The sequence below is a fragment of the Pipistrellus kuhlii genome, unplaced genomic scaffold (assembly GCF_014108245.1).
Source record: "Pipistrellus kuhlii isolate mPipKuh1 unplaced genomic scaffold, mPipKuh1.p scaffold_m20_p_3, whole genome shotgun sequence".
NCBI classification, from domain to species: Eukaryota; Metazoa; Chordata; class Mammalia; order Chiroptera; family Vespertilionidae; genus Pipistrellus; species Pipistrellus kuhlii.
In genome coordinates, this window is record NW_023425529.1 from 80,365,158 (window position 1) to 80,386,931 (window position 21,774).

Below are 21,774 nucleotides of genomic sequence, written 5' to 3' on the forward strand. Positions count from 1 at the left end.
CTCCCCACTCCCCCACTCTATGCATGAATTTCCTGCACCAGGCCTCTAGTATAGTATAATATCACAAAAGTTGTATGAAATGTGAAAAATAAAAAACGGATTACTTTTATTATATTCTAAAATGTTTTTCTCTGGCTCAATTTTTGCTCATTAGTTCATTATATTCCAGAAATGAGTGAGATCATGTGATATTTATCTTCCTCTAACTAGTTTATTTTGCTTAGCATAATGCTCTCCAGGTGCATCCATGCTGTTGCAAATGGTAACTGTTCCTTCTGTTTTACAGCAGCATAGTATTTATTCCATTGTGTAGATGTACCAGTTTTTTAATCCATTCATTTGCTGATGAGCACTTAGGCTGTTTCCAAATCTTAGCTATTGTAAGTTGTGCTGCTGTGAACATAGGGGTACATATATCCCTTCTATTGGTGTTTCTGATTTCTTGGGATATATTCCTAGAAGTGAGATTACTGGGTCAAATGGCAGTTCCATTTTTAATTTTTGAGGAAACTCCATACTGTCTTCCATAGTGGTTGCACCAGTCTGCATTCCCATCAGCAGTACAAGAGGATTCTTTTCTCTCCACATCCTCACCAATACTTGTTTGTTGATTTGTTGATGATAGCCATTCTTACAGGTATAATACCTCATTGTCATTTTTATTTGCATCTCTTGTATGATTAGCGACTTTGAGCATGTTTTTTTTTTAAATAAACCTTTATTGGCCAAAACCGGTTTGGCTCAGTGGTAGAGTGTCGGTCTGCAGACTGAAAGGTCCCAGGTTCGATTCTGGTCAAGGGCATGTACCTCGGTTGCGGGCACATCCCCAGTAAGGGGTGTGCAAGAGGCAGCTGGTCGATGTTTCTCTCTCGACATTTCTAGCTCTCTATCTCTCTCCCTTCCTCTCTGGAAAAAATCAATAATTTTTTTTAAATAAACCTTTATTGTTTATATTATTACAAAAGTTCATTTTTTTCCCCTCCACCAGGTTCCTACCCCACCCTCTATCCTTTCCCCACCCTCCCTTGTCCTCATCCATAGGTGCAGTTTATGTTCATTCTCTTCCCACATCCCCCACTCTTTTCCCTGAGAATCATCAGTCCACTCCCCTTCCATATCTCTGATTCTATTATATTCAACAGTTAATATTGTTCATCAGGTTTTTTTAATTCCCTTGGGTTTTTTTTGTTTGGTTGATTTTTTTTTTTGGGGGGGGGGGTGTGTTTTTTTTTGTTTGTTTGTTTGTTTTTTTTGGCTTCCTAAGGGGAGTTTAAGGTCAAAAGGAGTTTCGGGTGTGCCCAGATCCTATTCATCAAAATCTGGGTAAGCTCCTTATTTTTTGGTACAAGATTTAGCATATCGAGACCTGGGTGAGTCCAGGTCCTATTCGTTCCTCATTCCAAGCACATGGATTAAGAAATCAGTACTGATAAGAGGATTCTGCCAATGCCCTCGGTCTCAGCAGATAAGTATTAAAAGAATGTCCATGTGCCTTCTCAGGCGGCTCTCTACACCTCACCCTTTTTTACTAATTAAAATAAAATTTAAATATCAATAATAGGGCTCTAAAATTAAAAACAATTGCAAACAATACCAATGCAAAAACTAAACCACATACATGTTATTTTCAAAACTTGAATGTCAAGAGCAAAACTCTGGCTATTAAATAACAATGCCAATGCAAAACAAAATGAGAAATCAGAATTATGAACATATTATATTTTTAACTATTGTACTAAATGAGTTTCTTTTGTTGCTGGTGTAGATTTACTCAGAGTCCTTGGATTTGCTGCACAAGACTTTGCAGAAGACTGGAAGCTAACAGATGCTAGCATGAGCAGGAACATGATTAATGAGCATGTTTTCATGTCTCTTGGCCTTCTGTATATCCTCTTTCAAAAAGTGTCTATTTTGGCCGAAACCAGTTTGGCTCAATGGATAGTGTCGGCTTTGGAACTAAAGGGACCCAGGTTCGATTCCGGTCATGGGCATGTACCTTGGTTGCGGGCATATCCCCAGTAGGGGGTGTGCAAGAGGCAGCTGATCGATGACACTCTTTCATCGATGTTTCTGACTTTCTATTTCTCTCCCTTCCTCTCTGTACAAAATCAATAAAATATTTTTTTAAAAAAAGTTTCTATTTTGGTCCTTTGCCCATATTTTGGATTGTTTATCTTCCTTTTGTTAAGTTGTATGAATTCCATATAAATGTTGGAGATTAAACCCTTATTGGAGATAACATTGGCAAATAGGTATTCCATACAATGGGCGTTCTTGTTTTGTTGACATTTTCTTCTGCTGTACAGAAGTTTTTTATTTTGATGTACTGTAGTCCCATTTGTTTATTTCCATAGTTCTTAAAATAACCTGGTATTTGTATGCCTTGCTCAAAAAATTATTATTGCCCTGGCCAGGTGGCTTGGTTGGTTGGAACATCATCCCACATACCAGAAGTCTGAAGTCTTGGTCAGGCATGTATGGGAAGCAATTGATCAATGTTTCTCTCTTATATTGATATTCCTCTCTCTCTAAAAATCAATAAAAACATATCTTCAGGTGACAATTACATATATATAACAAATTATAAATTAACAAATGTACAATTCTAACAAAATTTACAAATTTTCTGGAAATTGGCCTACTGATTCTAAAATGTATATGGAAGCCCTAGCTGGTTTGGCTCAGTGGAAGCCTGCAGACGGAAGGGTCCTGGATTTGGTTGTGGTCAAGGGCACTTGCCCAGTTTGTGGGCTTAATCCCCAGTAGGGGGGCATGCAGAAGTCAGCCAATCAATGATTCTCTTTTTAAATAAATACTGTACATTTTTATTGATTTCAGAGAGGGAGAGATAGAAACATCAATGATGAGAGAAAACTCATTGATCGGCTGCCTCCAGCATACATCCTACAGGGGATCGAGCCTACAACCCAGGCTTGTGCACCCTTGACCAGAATCAAACTTGGGACCTTTCAGTCTGCAGGCTGATGCTCTATCCACAGAGCCAAACCGGCTAGGGCTCAATGATTCTCTTATCATTGATGTTTTTATCTCTCTGAAATCAATGAAAATATATTTTAAAAATAGCTTTAAGCCAAAACCGGTTTGGCTCAGTGGTAGAGCGTTGGTCTGCGGACTGAAAGGTCCCAGGTTCGATTCCTGCCGTCAAGGGAATGTACATTGATTGTGGGCCCATCCCGATAGGGGGTGTGCAAGAGGCAACTGGTCGATGTTTCTCGACACCTCTAGCTCTTTATCTCTTTCCCTTCCTCTCTGTAAAAAATCAATAAAATATATTTAAAATAAAATAAAATGTATATGGAAGAATAAAGGTGCACAAATAGCTAAGATACTATAGGAATGAAAAGGAGATATCCACTCTATGAAACATTGAGTTCCAAAGCTTCAATAACTAAGTATTACACTGTTATGGGTGTATACAGCTCACTGGAACTGAACCAAGTCCACAGGCAGATGCCACCAATATGGGTGCATGGGGGTATGACAGTAGAATCACAAATCAACTGGGAGACTCCTAACAATGGTTCTGGGGTAACTGTCTCACCACACCAAGAAAAATTAAAAATTGACTTCTGAACTTAAATCACAGAACATAAATTCCAGATAAAGATTTAGCATTCAAAAATCCTCTAAAATTACTAGTATAAGGAAAAAGGAGATTACTATATGACCTCATGAGACAGCTTCTCAAGGCACCAAAATAAGCCCCACAAACCACAAAGGACAAGATATATTAGCTTGTCTAAAAATTAAAAACACTATGTCCATCAATAGATGAGTGGATAAAGATGTGATTCATATATACATGGGCATATTAGATTAGACATGAAAAAGAATGGCATTTTACCATTTCAACATGGACCAACAGGGTATCATGTTATGTGGAATTGGTCAGGGAAGGACAAATATATGATTTCACTTATATGTGGAATCTAAAAGACAAAACAGGAAAGAAAAAAAAAAAAACTCATAGAGAACAAACTGATGGTTGCCAGATGTGAGGGGATTAGGGATGGGTGAAAACAGCAAAAGGGATTAAGACGCACGGATTGCGTTATTAAAAGAGCCACAGGAATGTAAATAGCATATTGATTACAGCCAATAACTATGTATCATGCCAGGTGGATACTAGACTTATCAGGGTGACCCCTTCATGAAGTTATAGAAATGTCTAACCACTATGTGTACACCTGAAACTAATATAACATTGTATATAAACTGTAATTAAAAAATAAATTTAAAAATTAAAGACATAAGAATATGCATGATAAACATATGTAAAAGGCAAGTACCCTAGGAAGTATTAGGGATGTTACTCCAGCAACTCAGGAAGAAAAAAGCCAAATAGCCCAAGCGATAACCAGGCCAAGAAATACACTGGTGTCCTACCAGTGAGGAAGTCCTAATTGTCAATGCAGACATGAAAAAATGCCCAGATCCATTAGGAATCCTAGAAAAGTCCAGGAAAATAACATAGTATTCCTCATTCATCAGGTTAACAAGGTTTTGTCAAGACACTATCTAGTGCTAACAAAGATATGGGAAATAGGAACTTAGGAACTCTAGTAAGGCTACAAAACAGAACCATTTTGAAAACAATTGTGCTCTTATCTACCCAGGGCATACGTTTTATGACACAGCACAGGAGAGATGCAAAAGGCTGTTTCTGCAGCACTGTGCCTACAGGGAAATGCTGAATACACCTAAATGCCCACTAAGTTTACACAAAATGTGCCTATTTATTCAGCACAACATTGGTTATAGATTATACAAATCAACATAAGAGTCCCAAGATACAGTGAGTGAAAATAAAGGATACAGACAGCTTGAAGATATTTATGTACATTTTTGACACCCAAATAATACTATTTCCTTATACCAAGTAAAGATGTGAAGAATGGGGTGGACACAGATTCACTGTGGTGGTTGCCTCTGTAGAGGGGAGCAGGACTGAGAACTGGTTAAATAAGGAATATAACTTACATCACAATAGGTTATATCTTAAAAGGGGTGTATCACTTCTGGATGATGGAAATGTAGGCATCTGTTATTTGTCCTTTGACTTTCTAAATTTTCATTTGCAATACACTTCCCCTGGTGTTCAACTGAGCCATTCCAATGCTGGCAGGAAAACTGCGGGAGCCCAGCAGAATGCTCAACTTCACATATTTCAGTGATGTTCAAAGTAAAAGCTGACCATACATCATTTTAGCCTTAACTGACAAATTTTAGCATTCTTTTCTCTTAATTGATTTCAGAGAGGGAGAGACAGAAACATCAATAATGAGAGAATCACACCCCATAAGGGGATCAAGCCTGCAACCTGGGCATATGCCCTTGACTGAATTCGAACCCCGGATCCTTCAGTCAGCAGGCTCTATCCACTAAGCTAAACCAGCTAGGGCTTAATTCTTTCCTAAGCTGAGACCCAGAGCATTCATCAAGCATACTGAAGAGCAGACAATGTGTAAAGCACTTCATTTAGATACGGATATTTTGTTTGCTTTATTTATTTTATTGTTGATAGTATTACAGATGTCTCCCCATTTTCTCTTTTGCCCACCCTCCATCAATCCAAGGCCTGGGGTAGATAGAATTTTTGAGGGCCCAGTCATATGTGTGAAATTAAGTTAACCAAAATCCCTTTCCTCCAGTGCCATCTAGTGGGAAGAAGGAAGCAATCTCATCTGCACCTTCCACAAAACCCCCACATTTGCAGTTATCAGAGTACTATTTTTCCCCCCAACGTAGCACCCACTTTTATTCTGAGGTTACTGTGCAGCACCCTGGTAACTACTTTCTTTACAGCCTTTCTCAAACCAAACTCTTCAGCCTACATATCAGACAAGAACTTCTGCATTCACCCACATTTCAAACCCTCTGGAGTGACAATTCCAACCGTTGATTTCTATATTGAAAATTAGTGTCATTTTGCTTTATATAACTTGATGGTAGGCCTTTTTTATTTAAGGACTTTTAAAATGTAACACCGACACTATAAATATGTGAGAGAATTATAAATAGTTCCTTTTTCCAAGCATGGACGAGTTAGGACAAAACGTACAGTATCTTACCAAAAGTCAATAAAAATAAGCTAGGTTTTTCAGACAATAAAGGAAAATTATCAACATTCTTAAAAAAGGAAATAAACAGAGTAACCAGATTACTAATCCCCCAATTTGTAATGCTGGGTTCCTTCATCCTTTTACAATCCAGAGACATAAGTAAGCAGAGTAGTAAAAATACTCTGGAAAATGGCCAACTATTCTCAGACAAATCAATTCTAAATGGTTTTGCATTAGTGTTTTATGTGGCCATGATTCCATTTGAATTTAAAAACATGCTATAATAGACAGCTTTTTTACTGTTTCCAATTTAGTGAGAGCAGAGATGAAAATAAAGTCGAAGGCACTCCCTCCCTCAGAGGCTCAAAACTGTTACAATTTTGGTGTAAATTTAAATTTAGCAAGTTTCAGTCATTTCTCTTAGATGATCCTGTAGGTTCATACAAACACACTGAACTGTTGGTTTAGCTTCTCTTTCTTTCTCAAAGTTTATGATAAAGAGACTAATCCCTGTATTGGCACTGACTGATGTAAGTTCAGATTTGCTTAGCGTTTCTGGTAAGGAACACTCAAGGTCGTTCAGAAAATAACCGAACAGGCTTTTCATGTAGGCACCGTGACTCACTACTAAGACACTGGCTACTAATTCTGGAGTGCTGCTGTCTGAATTAAATTTGGAGGCACAATTTTTTCCTAAAGGGAAGATCTCTGCCAAAGAAGTTTCCAGACAGTTGCTTGGAGTTTCTAAAGAACAATGTTCCTTTTTATCTGCTTCCTTCCAGATAAGTTGGCAAAGAAATTCAAAAAAGTCTATTCCTCGCATCTTCACCTACAAGAGATAAAAGGTAAAATAAAGTGACATTGTTGACTGTCTTAAAACATAAAATAAAGCCTGATCAGATTTTCTAATGTCATAAAAGACTATTTTTTTTTTTCCCCCGCTAACCTTCTAACAAATTTTTTCCATTGCTTTTCAGAGAGTGGAAGGGAGAGAGGAAGAAGAGAGGCAGAGAGAGAGAGAAAGAGAGAAAAGCATTGTGAGAGAGACACATCAACTGGTTGCCTCCAACACACCCCAACCAGGGACAGGGAGCAAACCTGCAATACAGGTTCATGCTCTTGACCGGGATTCAAACCCAAGACCCTTCAGTTTGGGGGGCCGACGTTCTAACCAGTGAGCCACACCAGCCAGGGCAAAAATGCTGTATTTCTATTCATTCAATCAGTAGTTCTGTGGACCTTAGTAAGTGCCCACCATACTTCGGGAACTTTGAAAGCACACTGGGGACAAAGAAGAGTAAGATACAATTCCTAATCCCTGGCTCAAAGCACTCAGAGTCTAGTTAGGGAAACATGCAAGTAAACAAAAGCCTACAAAATAGTACCATCTAGGAGACTACATCTGACACTTCAGTGTACTTATAACAAGGACAAAAAAGCCCCACAACTTTTCCTTTGCTAAATTAATATAAATTTTTTATATGAAAGTAAACGAAGTGGAGGCAGCAGAGGCCTGAAAATTTCATAGTGTGAGTCAGTTTGCCTCGCAGGTGTTCTGCTTGTCATTCTCCTTGAATGTCACCACCTGCTTTACTACCACTGCCACTGCCGTAGTTACAGATACATTTTCAAAGAATTTTCTTAACAGTAACATGTAACAACACACATACTTTAAATCCACTATCAGCTATGACTGCCAACTTAAAAATCAATAAGAAAAGCCAGGATAGCTTAGAAAGGAAAAAGTGGTATCATGCAGAGTTGTTTTATAAATAACTTTGAAACTGCTCAGCTAAAATTAGGAGCATCTAAATTATAAAAAAAAACAAAAAACAAAAAACAAAACAAAACAAAAAAACCCTGACTCGGGTTTAGTGGATAGTGTCAGCTTGCAGATTGGAGGGTCCCAAGTTCGAATTCGGTCAAAGGCACATGCCCAGGTGTGGGCAGCCGATCAATGATTCTCTCTCATTATTGATATTTCTCTCCCTCCCTTTCCCTTCCTTTCTGAAATAAACAAAATTTAATTTAATTTATTAAAAAAAAAAAGTCAGGTCCTGGCTGTTATGGCTCAAAAGGTGGTGTGTTCGTGTTCAATTCCTTGTCAGGGCGCATACATAGGTTTTGAGTTCCATCCCTGGTGAATGTGGGGGTAACAGATCAATGCTTGTTTTTCTTCCTTTCCCTTTCCCTCCCTTCCTCCCTCCCTCCCTCCCTCCTTCCATCAGCTGCCTCTTGCACGCCCTCTACTGGGGATGTGCACGCAACCAGTGTACATGCCCTTGACCGGAATCGAACCTGGGACCTTTCAGTCCGCAGGCTGACGCTCTACCACTGAGCCAAACCGGTTTCGGCTAAAATAGATTTTTTTTTTAAGTCAGATTTCAGCTGGTGTGACATTGGCAAGTTCATCACATGCAGGGCTCCGTACCTGGTCTAAGGTCTCTCCTCCGGGCGGCGTGAACCCAGGGCATTCTTCCCCGGCTTCTTTGGCCATTGCCCTCAGCTCGCTCAGCCCCTTGCCTTCTGCAACCCCGTATTTCTGCAATGCCCAACAGACAACAGTGCCTCCATTAATTTGCAATACAACAATTAAGGGCAAGTTTATGACAAATTTAGAACAATCATCCTCAGGAAGAAGTGATGACAGGCCCTTTGGTTTACCATTTGAGCAAAATGAGCCTTTCCGAGCAGCGCGGCCGCTGGAGCTCTCATATGTACGTTAAACCATAGAGAACATAAGCGCATTATGTAAAGTAACTCTTTAAAGATGCCCTAGCCATTCTGGTACATTTCTATCTGGTGATGTAAGAAACCACAGGGCTGGCAGGGGTGTCAGGCGGTTTACAGGTCAGTGTTATAGAGCAAAATAAAAAATCTTCCAGGAGACCTGGAGCCAGATCTCAGATGTGAAACTGCTCTACAGCTGTAGCTAAATCACAGTTTCAAAAAGACTCATTTCTGGTATCTAAAATGGGCTATTTATGCTTAAAATCAGGCAATAGAACTGGGAAGCTGAGGGAGAGAGGTTTTCAATTTTATTTTAAATTCTGTACTGTGTTAAATTCTTACAAATATACCTTGCATTTTTATAATTTAAGATGTATATCATATGATTTCACCTGGCTGGGTGATGCAGTTGGTTGGAACATAGTCCCATACACCAAAATGACTGTGAGTTCCTATTCCTGGTCAGGATACATATTTAGGTAGCTGCAGGTTCGATCCCTGGTTGGGGATCAATGTTTCTCTTCAATGTTTCTCTCTCATCTCTCTGCCCCCCTCCCTCTCTGTCTCTCTGTCTCTCTCTCTCTCTTTTTCCCTCCCTCCCTCCCTCTCTCTCAAAAATAAAAATAAAACTATCAATGAACATATCCTTGGGTAAGGATTAAAAATTTTTTTTTAATGTATATCATATGATTTTAATAGTTAAATAAGATACTATCTATGCTATCTCTGAGAGTATGTAATAGTGACTGTTACAGCATAGATTCTCAACAAATGTTAGCTGTTTCCATATTCCTAGCAGTAATGAATTTTTAGCCATATAATAACCTGAGCTAGTTATTGATAACTTATGGTAAAGAATAATACATAAGCTACTTACTCTTTCTCGAAGTCTTGAATCAAACTTCACTGTCATATCTTGGCAGCATTTGTTCTTTTCCAAAATCCCACGCACGGTCTGAAAGTTGAAAGTTAATTGTTTCTCTTCTCATAAAAGTAATCATTCTAGCCAAAACACCTTTTTTTTTTTTTTTTTTCTAAGATAGCTTTTCTCAAGCTACTTCTAATTTAAAATTTATCAAAATAAAATAAAGTACAATGGGGAAAAATAGTTCTGTTGAGAAGAGGGGAAATATTGGGGGTAGTCTGTATATGATTTAGTTCCCTATAAATTCTGGTAGCAGATTTTGCAAGGTTACACTGGTGAAACTTTTGACTCATTACCCTTGATTCTAAACTTACCTGCTTTGCCCTAGCTTGTTTGGCTCAATGGATAGAGCGTTGGCCTGCGGAGTGAAGGGTCCCAGGTTCCATTCTGGCCAAGGACACACGCCTGGGTTGCGCCCAATCCCCAGATAGGGAGCGGGCGCATCATTGATGTTTCTATCTCTCCCCCTCTCCCTTCCTCTCTAAAATCAATAAAATATATTTTAAAAATGAATAGATAAATAAACAAACTTACCTGCTTTGTCCTCATGAGATCACTGGAGAAAACATGAGTAAACTTCACATTATTAAGAAATATGCCAGCAGCAGCTGCTTGTTTAAATCCAGTTTCTGAAAGAGGCTCATCTACTCCTTGTCCTGTGGGATTAAGAAAAGGAACAATACCATTCAAAAATATATATGATATGGAAATTAAACCACGTGTAAGAGACTATAAATGCATTTATTTAGATTTTATTGAAATATTTCCTTGGGTACTTTTCCACATAACATTCCAGAGATCTGACCAGTAAAATTAAGCTATAATCCTATAAAAGGCTCAAGTATTCAAATGTTTTCCAAAAGAATGTTTGCCTAATGGGAATTAGACGATAAAAATTCAATATCTCAAGCTTTCCACTTTCACATTTTCCTATCCCTTCAGTAGCTATATTTTATTAATGCTGGCTCTGATCTCATGTTCTCAACTTAGGTGTTATATTTGGGTGGTAAGATCATCACCTAGTAAAGTTTCCCCTCTATTTCCATTGACCAAATGTTCCCTATTGTATTAGGTTCCTCTCCCTTCCTCCCCCCTCCTCTATTTTCACTTAAAAAATACTTCGGGCCGAAACCGGTTTGGCTCAGTGGTAGAGCGTTGGTCAGCAGACTGAAAGGTCCCAGGTTCGATTCTGGTCAAGAGCATGTACATTGGTTGTGGGCACTTCCCTGCTGGGGGGTGTACAGGAGGCAGCTGGTCGATGTTTCTCTCTCATCGACATTTCTAGCTCTCTCTCTCTCCCTTCCTCTCTGTAAAAAACCAATAAAATATATTTAAAAAAAAAAAGAACTCTGAAGTTTAAAAAAAAATACTTTGGAACCTTTATTTCCATAATAAAGGCTGATTAGATACTCTGAAAGCTTATCCTACTACAAAAGGGAGGGAAGAGAGGAGGAAGGGGTAAGTAGATGCATTCCTGGGCTCACAGGATATAAGGAAAAAGAAAATCTGCAGGAGACAAAGCAAAGCAATCCAAAAAACCCTGAGAAGAAAATGGAATTGCTGTGATATCAGCACTGGGGCGGGGTGGGGTGGGGTGGGGGGCACTGACTGACAGGGCAAGGTGGGAGAACTGCACTGAATATTCCTGGAAGTCAGGGACCCTGTAAGGGAGGTTAATGCAATTTCAGGTCAGTAGTAAAATAAAATGCAAATCCTTTTCAGAGCAAATCATTCTCAATAAAGGCTAACAAGTTTTCTACTAATTTAGAGCAAATAATACTTCCAAATATATAAGCCTGAATGCTTAAAAAGGGGGGCGGGGGTTAACCTCAAGAACTAAGCATCTAACTTACCAAATTGGGAAAAATAACAAAACACACAAAAGAAGCCTCACAAAATAAGTGTGGACACAAAAGCTTTATTCATTTTCCACTGTCACTGTGAAATGAAATGAAGGACAAAGTAGTCAGGGACATGTGTCCAAAAAATAAACTGGTGTGGGCACAGTCATTGGAAAACAAAGGTTCATTTACCTATCAGACTAGTATCCAGTAGAGGAGGTCAAGCAGACTGGATATGAAAGTCAGTTTCTGCCAACCCCAGAATTTCCTAACCAAAAAAATTAAACAAAATGCTTTTGTAATCTGGCTGAAAGTTCACTAAAATATTCTTTAAAAGCCAGACTAGCCAGATCATTAGTGAGATTAAAAGATCTGAGCCTAAATTACCACAAAAAGGGAGGGACAATCTGTTCAGAATAAAGTAACCACTGATGTGAGAAAGTTCTTTTTTAATCCTTTGTTACTACTAAACTTGAAATCTTAGCAGAAAAACATCGCCAGTCAAGTTTATGGTTCCAAATATAAAACCATCTTAAATCCAGGCAGTTATATTTTAAGACGGTTTTTTCAGCTGCCTGGGCCACTTGAAGCTACCCATGCACAACATGGAACACTCTCTTTACATCCAGCTCACTTCAGAGTCCTTGGTTACATCTGCTCTGAGCATATTTCTATGTCTATGATGCTTTAATTCTGTAATCCCAGCTCACAACCCAGGGCTGAGCCCGCCCTCCCTGCCCCAACAGACTCACATATTACATTAACACTAAAGAAGAAAGCAAAAATAGTAATAGACCCACCTTGAATTACTTTCTCCTTGTTTAATCTTGTTTGTCCACTAAAACAGAGAGGGTGGGGGGAAAAAACAACTTTATTAATAAATTAGGTTATTTTTAAGATGAGAAAAAAATCAGCAATCAAAGGTAATGATATTCAGATAGCACATGAACCTTATAATATATTTCATAATCTAATCTGTAAAATTTATTCTAAATTAATATTTGCAATCATTTAATGTATTTAATTTATAAGTTAAGAATTACACACTGCCCAAATTAAAATGTATAGATCACGAATCAATCTTAAGTGAATTGCAGATGGGAAATTCTATTAAAAATGTATGTGTATATATTATTCTTGTTAAATATTCTTGTTACAAGAAGTATGTTGACCAAAAGGATTTTCCCAGGCAGAACCCGAATATGAAGGTCCACATAGTCTGTCCACAGCTGAACGGAATGAGCAAGTACAGGACTGTGAATAGAGTGGGGAGGGGGGGAAGCACAAATCTTCAGACCCCCGCCTTCCCTAGGTCCTAGGTTTTCTCAGAATGTTCCACTCTGTAGGCTGACAACCATGTGCACACCACACTGAAGAACTGGAGTTTGGGTAATACATTTTTAAGAGTAAGAAAGAAAAAAAACAAGTTCTGAAGCAAGGAGAAGGGTGAAAGGACTGGAAACTTTGTCACAAAATAAGTCAGTTGGGAAGAAGGCAGGGTTATATGGACGAGACTGAGTGATAGGACAGAACTACAGTTAAAGCCATAATCAAATACAGGAAAAGCTGTCAAGGAGATTTCAGCGGAAGCGTGCTGGAGCTCTTTCTACATGAGAAACTCAGTTTATTTTTAAGATAAAAAGGCCCCGGAGGCAGGGAGATGCTCAGGGGCTGCCCGTGTTCTGTGTAGACTCTGAACACAGGATTGGGAATAGGAGGTAAAAACAGCAGAAAGGTTTCTTCAGAGCAAATTATTTCTCATTTGGAATCAAATGTCTACAGTCCCCCATTTACTGTATATCCTTCTGTATATCTTTTAAGTAAACTTCACCGCCATAAATCAGGCATAGGAACAAAAACTGCCTGGGCTCTAGAAGCCAGGTTTAGGTCAATGTTTCAGTTCGTCCTCTGTCAAATAGGATAGATAGTAACAGTTTCTATCTCACATGACTCTTGTGATAACTGAGAGAATACAGTTAAAGTGTTTAGAATACTGCTTAGCTTTTAGTAAGCACTCAATAATTATAAGAGCTTTATAGAGGCTTGGACAGAGGTTTATAAAAATCAAAAATTTAACTTAATGCATATCTCTAATCTTTTAAAAATTGTGAAATAAACAATATAAGCAAATAAAACCAACACTCATCTAATATTATCCATGTTAGCAGATCACTGCCAGCCTCCTACACCCTCTTCCATCACCATGTCCTCCACCAGCAGAGGACCCATTACATGGACATTTGGATGCTCATTCACTTGCCTTTCTTTATAGCTTTTCCACCAGTGTAGAGCACAGATTACTTTAGCTATTGTTGAACTTTATAATGAATTGCCTCTTACTATATGTACTCTTCTGCAAGTTGCTTTTTTGTTCTGCTGTTCTGCCATTCGGTCCATTTGCACATTATGCTTTTATTATTATAGGTTACTAATAGCAAAAGATGGTAAATAACCTACATATCTATTAGCAAAGTTCTGGTTGCCTTAACAGATAAACAGTGGTAGCCTATGTAATATCCTATATTACCTAAAGAGGTAATATGCAAATTGACCCTCACACCCTCAAAAGATGGCCACCCCCACATTGTTACATAACAGGGAAGGGCAGTTAGAGGCAACCAGGCCTGCAGGGGAAGGCAGTTGGGGGAACCAGGCCTGCATAGGTGGCAGTTAAGGGCATACAGGCTGGCAGGGGAGCAGGTAGACATTAATCAGACTGGCAGGGGAGTGGCTAGGGGGTGATCAGGCTGGCAGGCAGAAGCAAGTAAGGGCATTGTAGAGGGCCCCCTGGGAATGCACATGGATGACCTTTAATTATCATCAGCTGAACTCAAGGCTAGGCAGAGCCACGCCCTGGGAACATGTTTCCCCAAAATGTGGGAGACAGTTATCAGTACTGATTTCTTATCTTTATCCGTGTGCTTGGAATGAGGAATGATTAGGACCTTGACTTAACCAGGTCTTGATATGCTAAATCCCAGGAATGAGGGAATGAATAGGACCTGGGCACACCCAAAACTTCTTTGACCTTAAACCCCGTTTTGGAAATAAATAATTGCGCCCTGTTGTCTGTGGTGGGTGTTGACTGTCTCTCCATCAGAGTGACAGCCCCCCCACCTGGGTCCCAGCTTGAATCTATTTCTGTGTCTTGGTCTCTTTTTCCCCCCCTTTAATTTCTTAATCCCCAGCTCCTCCACTCAGGAACCTGTCGTTTTCTATGCGGGTCACGGAAAACAGAAACAGCCCCCCACAGGCAATTAGAATGGCAGGCAGGCATGCAGTTGCGAGCCAGCAGTCCTAGATTATGAGAGCGATGTCCAACTGCCCATTTAGGCCCTATCCTACCAGGATCAGGCCCAATCCTGCCAGGATCAGGCCTAACGGGGCAGTCAGACATCCCTGAGGTGCAGGCTGGGCTGAGGGACATCCCCCCACCTGTCTCTCCTATCTGTTGAATTTGAATTCTTTAAAGGGATATGCTTAGGAAATTAAGCTTTCAATATGATATTTGAAGAAATGCCATAAAATATAAACCAGAACTAATAAAATCAAATACCTGTCTAAGTGAACAGTGTGATAATCTATGAAATGAATTTCATGCACCTGGCCTCCCTCTAGGATCTACATAATGGAATACTATGTCCCCTAAAAAAAGAGATTGTATGTAAAAATATAGAAAAATCACCAATATATATCATTAAGTAGTAAAAGCAAGGTGCAGAATTTTAAATCCATCTTTTTCCTCAAGTGCAAAAAAAATAAAAAAAAAAAGTAATCCTGTAAAAAATGGAATCCCAAGTGATTTTGTAATGGCACTGCTCTCCCATCTAGCCATTTTTAGTGAAAGGAGAAAAAAAATAGTTCAAATATAATGAAGGCAGAAACTGCTGCAGACATTACTGCATTATTAACAATCACTGGTATTCTGTTGGTCACTTTTGCCTTTAAATCATTTTATAAACATTATAGATTAGGAATCTAGAAATTGATTTTTCTAAAAGCATTCATAAATATTTATTTTTACAGCTTTTATCAGCTTTATCAAGAGGTCTGTATAAATCCTTAGTTTGCAAGGGGAGTGGAAAAGAAAAGCAGGTGGCTAAAATAGTTTTACTATTAAACTTCACTTAATCAAAGTTTGGCTTGTGACAGTACAAAAATGAAGGGAACTGAAAGGTCAGAGGAAGTTATTTTGAAGGAGTCAGGACTAACGCCACTCATTTTCAAAATCTGCAGTGCGATCCATTTCCAAAATGCAACACCGACTCTGCAAGAATTCAAATGCTTCTGCCAAGAGGTGAAGTCTTATGACCAGCCATTTATAGGCCCTACAAATAGGCATCATTCATTTCACAGATTATCACACTGTTCACTTAAACAGGTATTTGACTTTATTAGTTCTGGTTTATATCCTATGCCATTTCTTCAAATATCACATAAAAAGCTTATTTTCCTAAGCATATCCCTTTAAAGAATTCAAATTCAATAATAGACAGGAGAGACAAATAGCGGGAAACTAGTATACATTTGGGGCAAGTTTTCAAAATAGATATGCTTTAGCATACATGGAAATGTAAAGCCTCACCTAATATTTAATCATGAATACAGTTTTATTCTAATTCCTCTCCACAATTACCGTATTTTTCGGACCATAAGACGCTCCAGACCATAAGACGCACCAGTTTTTAGAGAAGGGAAATGAAGAAAAAAAGATTCTGAAACAAATAGTGTCCTAAAATATTTTATGTGCATTAAAACCCAACATCACAGTCATAAACACATGTAATCAACCCTGTAAAGTAAACAGCAGCATTTAGAACCATTTTAGAGCCGGGCAAGCACACAGAGACCACACAGAGCCGGGCAAGTGAAAAAACTTTTTTTTTAAAGTATATGTGTAGGCTATATTTGGACCATAAAACGCAGGGACTTTTTCCCCCCACTTCTGGGGGGGTGGGGGGGGGGGAAAGTGCGTCTTATGGTCCGAAAAATACGGTAAGTCATGTGAAAATATAAAAGATTCTAAGGGCTAGTAACATGGAGACTTTCCCTGGATATTTGAGGGGAAAAAGAACCTTATATCTCAATTTGTGACATATTTTTGTTTATGTACAGATTAATCCTGGTGCAAGGGCTATGATCAACCCCATTCCCAGAAAACAAATATCACGATAACACCACAATTATATGTTATCTTTAATAAAGTTTACAGGTGACTTCATATTTATATTTGCTTGTTACCGGTACTTTTTTTTTTTTTAGACCAGAACCATAATTATCATTCAACAAAGAGCAAGCTAACTGATGCTAGAGGTAGGGTAGGAAAAACATCAGTTTTGTTATTAATAACTTTAGTAATCTATTACATTTAAGTCATTCAAGTAAATTAAATTGAGTTTGTAAAAAAAAAAAAAAAAATTTTAAGAGCCAGTTAAAACTGGAAGTGAAATGAATGGTCTGCAGGGAAATGGTTGCAAACACCTAAAAATAACATGTCAAGGGAACTGGGGCCTTAAATATATTGTGTAGGTGATAGAAACACCAACACACACTGGAGTTTTCAACAATGCTTTGCTATAAGATAATGAGAAGTTACAGTTTAATAATAAAAGTAGACTTGAAGTTTGAAATCTTGGGCACTCTATTCCAAAAATGATACACAAGGTATTTTCACTTCTAAGTATTATGAAGAAAGGTAACACACATATTCAGTAACAGCATAAGATTCATAAGGGATTTGGTTGAACTTAAATTGCTTTTTTAAAATTTACTATATTTTATTGATTTTTTTACAGAGAGAAAGGGAGAGAGATAGAGTTAGAAATATAGATCAGCTGCCTCCTACACCCCCCCCACGGGGGATGTGCCCGCATCCAAGGTACATGCCTGTGACCAGAATCGAACCTGGGACCCTTCAGTCCACAGGCTGACACTCTATCCACTGAGCCAAACCAGTTTCAGCTTAAATTGCTTTCTTAAAGTTTTTTTTGCATTACCTGAAGAGGTACTGTTCAATAAAATCCAACTCAAAAAATATTGATCTTGCCATCAGTTGCAAGGTGTTTATCTTATAAAGTAATACAGAATCAGGTAATAGAAACTCAAGTGCCTATTCCCAATACTATGATAAATCTTGCTGATTCCAATTAGAGTCATTATATTTAAATATGGTAATTATCAATCAAGTTTGAAATCATTTTTTTTCCTGAAAGAATCATCAATTTTTAGCTTTGAGAATTCTGAAAGGGAAAAGAAAGATGGTTCAGACAGGAGAGCAGTTTACCCTAATCCTATAGATTTCAACACTTTCATTCCACTTGCCCACAAATATAACAGAACAAAGCAAAACTATTCTTATCACTAGTCCCAATTATATGAAGAAAAATATTAATAAAAAGCCTCTAAAATGGCTAGTGGTATTCAAGCACCCTACAAATACTAGTTTTTAATTCAATAATATAGGATGCAGAAGAGTACAATGGTTAAGAGAATTAAGCTGTAGGGTCGTGTTGCTTTGGTTCAAATCCTGCCTCCCCAACCTGACATATGACTTTAACCAAGTTATATGCCCTCGTCATAACTGGTTTTGCTCTGTGAACAGAGCATTGGCCTGTGGACTGAAGGGTCCTGGGTTCCATTCCAGTCAAGGCCACATGCCCAGGTTGTGGGCTCAACCCCAGTAGGGGGCATGAAGGAGGCAGCTGATCAATGATTCTCTTATTGAGGTTTCAATCTCTTCCTCTCTCTATGAAATAATATATATATATATATATATATATATATATATATATATATATTTTTTTTTTTTTTTTAAGTTACATGCCCTCTTTGTCTGTTTCTTATCTGCAAACTGAGGAGCAATCCTTACTTTATTGGATTGCTATCAGAATTACAACAGTGCCTGACACAATTTCTTAAGGTACTTAATTGTTTTCTATAGATTCCTGTGAGGAGTCAATTTAAAAAATCAAGCCTTTTTAAGAATCAGAGAGGGAATAAAAATCCACCTTCATATAACTACCGTGTTTCCTTGAAAATAAGACATCCTCCGAAAATAAGACCTAGCGCATGGAAAGATAAGACATCCCCTGAAAATAAGACCTAGCGCAACTTCGGGAGAAAAAATTAATAAAAGACACTGTCTTATTTTCGGGGAAACAGGGTATTATTTATTAAGACTCTGAACAGGGATCACCTGATTTTTTTCAAGAGGTGTTTTAACCCAGATTTCCCACAAATCCTGAGCTTCAAATATGTGCCAGACACTGCTGGCTGGGTCAAGGGAGCCAGAACATGCTCTAACACCAGCAGAAAGGGCAACCAGGACTCTAGTTCCAGTACTGGTACTGATTAGCTTATGAACTTAAGTAGGTCATACAATGGTCCAAAGACATTCTATGAATAAAGAGGGTAGAGAAGAGATAGGGAAAATTTTCTAGTTTAGTCATTAAAATGCTGTGAATCCTAGCCCATTCGGTGTTGTTAAGTGATTGAGTGTCAGCCTATGAACCAGGAAGGGCGTGGTTTGAGTCCTAGTCAGGGTACATGCCAGGGTTTCTCGCTCGATCTCTAATGTGTGTGTGTGATGCAGGGAGTGGGGGTGTTGGTGATGGTGGTGTCTGCAGGGTGCAGCCAGTCAATGATTCTCTCTCTTCCTTCCTCTCTAGTTAAATTCTAGTCAAAGGGCATATGGGGGCGAGCAGTAGGTAACTGATTAATGATTCTCAATCATTGATATTTCTTTCTTCTCTCTCTCTCTCTCCCTCTCCCTCCCTCTCTCTCCCTCCTTCCCTCCCCCTCTCCCTTTCCCTTTCTGAAAAATCAAAAGAAAAATTTTTTTTTTTTAAAGAACAGGACAGAACCTAGCTGGTTTGGCTCAGTGGATAAAGGGCTGGCCCGCAGACTGAAGGGTCCTGGGTTGGATCACCTGTATGGAGCATGTAGGAGGCAGCTGACCAAAGGTTCTCTCATCATTGATGTTTCTATCTCTCCCTTCCTTAAATCAATATGACAGAAAAGATAGCAATTAGTCATTTGACAAGATTAAATCATATTATTGTTCCTTGTGAGCTCTATGAAGTTAAAAATGGCATCTTTTTTATGTATGTAACCTAGTCCACTGGCACATAGTGCCTACTCAAAATGTTGCCTTGATAAACTATAGGTAGATACATATTTGAGGATTAACTATTTTTATTAGAGCTGTCTTTTTAGAAAGATAAGTTATTTCATTCTCAGATATAATTCTTTCCGGCCATTGTGCTATACACTCCATTTTTCTCACATTAATTTCTCACATGAAACCAGAGAAGTACTAGGTTTTATCTATCAGGAAACTGAGGTCGTAAATATGAAGTCCTTTTATGGAAGGCCAGGTTACAAGGCTTCTAGGTGGAGCCACTGATTCTTAACCTCGGTCCATCTTGCTTGAAAAATCTGTGCTCTTGCTGAAACCGGTTTGGCTCAGTGGATAGAGCATCGGCCTGAGGACTGAAAGGTCCCGGATTCGATTCCGGTCATGTACCTTGGTTACGGGCACATCCCCAGTGGGGGGTGTGCAGGAGGCAGCTGATCGATGATTCTCTCTCATCGATGTTTCTAACTCTCTCCCTCTCTAACTCTCTGTGAAAAATCAATAAAATATATATTTTTTAAAAATCAATAATTTTTTTTAAAAAAGAAGAAAAATCTGTGCTCTTAACCACCCAAAATTTCACTTCCCACTAACAGTCGGTAAGTAAGTGAAAAGAGGGGGTAAGATAAGAGACAATAAAGACCTATCAGCATTTGGCTCCGTGTAATGTTATGACAAAAATATCTGTTCGGGGTGCTGCGGTCGGCTGAGCCCAGGCCTGGCAGGGCCCCTTGTTCTCTTCCAGCGGTGTAACCTCTGGAGGGAAGAAATGCATCTCAGGCACATGTCTGTGGGGCTGCCTGCCCAGGCAGACGAGCGGAAAATAAAAAGGAACAGCAAAGCTGGAGAGACGGGGGAGCGAAAGGGAGGCAGCATCAAAAACTGCCTCCCTCGAGCTATTCTGCCTGCAGTCTGCGCAATTTGCTGGGAAACAAAACGGTGCAGAGAGGAGAGTGGGGACAAGGTTGTCTTTCTCCAGCTTTAGCTGTCACCCACTGCTGGGAGACCTGACCGTGTACTTATCCAGACCTCGCCTCCTCGGCACCGCGGGGTGGATGACACTACCCTTTGCCTCCCCGGCTCAGCGTGGCTGGGGGAGGAAGGGTCATTTGACACAGCACGTACGAAAACGCCTAAAAAATCGCCTGTCCCAGCCAACTCTGCGAGGGGTGAGCAAGCAGGAAGAAAAGGATGGCAGACCAATGGTCCCTTCACCCACTCCCCAATACACAGTGACCGCGAGGGAAAGGCACCCGGCGACAGCGATACTCACTGACGGACCACAGTCAGGGCGAAGCGCGTCATCGCTGGCGTCTGGTCCTCCACGCTGCGCCGCTGCCTCGAAGTGCGAGCTCACCTCTCCCACTCCACTTCCGCCAAACCCCGCCGGCCGCCGGCTCCGCTACTATAGGCTGAGTCGGGCGCCTACGTCACCTCCGGAAGGCCAATCAGAGCGGCGGCAGGCCCGCGAGTCGGAGGTGATTGGTGAGAGCTGAGCCCCGCCCGGGGCCTTGGCGCTTGCGCCCCTGCGCGCCGGCCTGTGATTGGCGCGCGGCCGGTGCATGGCGGGCCCGCCCTGCAGCCCCAGGAAAGCTGTATCTGGGAGGCGCAGGGCAGCCGATAAGGGAATCAGCGCTCGGATTTGGGGTCAATCTGGTTTGAAGCTGGAATGCAGCCGTAGTCTTACTTCGTGGCTTTGCAGTTCCAGGCACTTTGGGTCATGTGAGGTGTAGCGTGCACCGCTAACACCGGAGATGTAGGGTCCGAAAGGTCTATGGACTTAACGCCACCAAGTTCAGCCCCTCACTCCGCCTTGGCAGGCATGTTCCTGGAGCAAACTTCCTTCAGTCAGGCCCTCTGAGTCCTCATCTAAATTAGGCTTTATCCTTAGCCTGCTACGCCCGGTTTTCCCAAAGAATCCTGCAAAGCCAGCTTATCGAGAATCCCCTTATCCTTGGTATCACACTCCTTTCTTTGATTTCTAATCAAGCTCCTCTTCCATTGACCCTTGATATCTATGTGGGTTTTGGTGTTTGTTTTTTTGTAATAGAAGGCATGAAG

The 21,774-nt window shown here is 39.8% G+C and overlaps 1 protein-coding gene across 3 annotated transcripts; it reads right to left on the reverse strand.

The window, feature by feature from the left end:
* Positions 1-5,761: 5,761 nt before the first annotated feature.
* Positions 5,762-21,124, reverse strand: TIGAR (TP53 induced glycolysis regulatory phosphatase). Of its 3 annotated transcripts, XM_036457008.2 has the most exons (6): positions 20,987-21,122; positions 12,380-12,417; positions 10,273-10,394; positions 9,691-9,768; positions 8,515-8,625; positions 5,762-6,912 (listed from the first exon to the last, which is right to left on the reverse strand). In XM_036457008.2, exons 1-6 carry the CDS (start codon positions 21,016-21,018, stop codon positions 6,481-6,483), a joined length of 813 nt encoding a protein of 270 aa, XP_036312901.1. In that variant the 5' UTR covers positions 21,019-21,122; the 3' UTR covers positions 5,762-6,480. The 3 variants fall into 3 exon arrangements, with proteins under 3 accessions (XP_036312901.1, XP_036312902.1, XP_036312903.1); XM_036457009.2 differs by lacking the exon at positions 8,515-8,625 and having other exon boundaries at positions 20,987-21,124; XM_036457010.1 differs by lacking the exon at positions 20,987-21,122 and having other exon boundaries at positions 10,338-10,394.
* Positions 21,125-21,774: the final 650 nt, after the last annotated feature.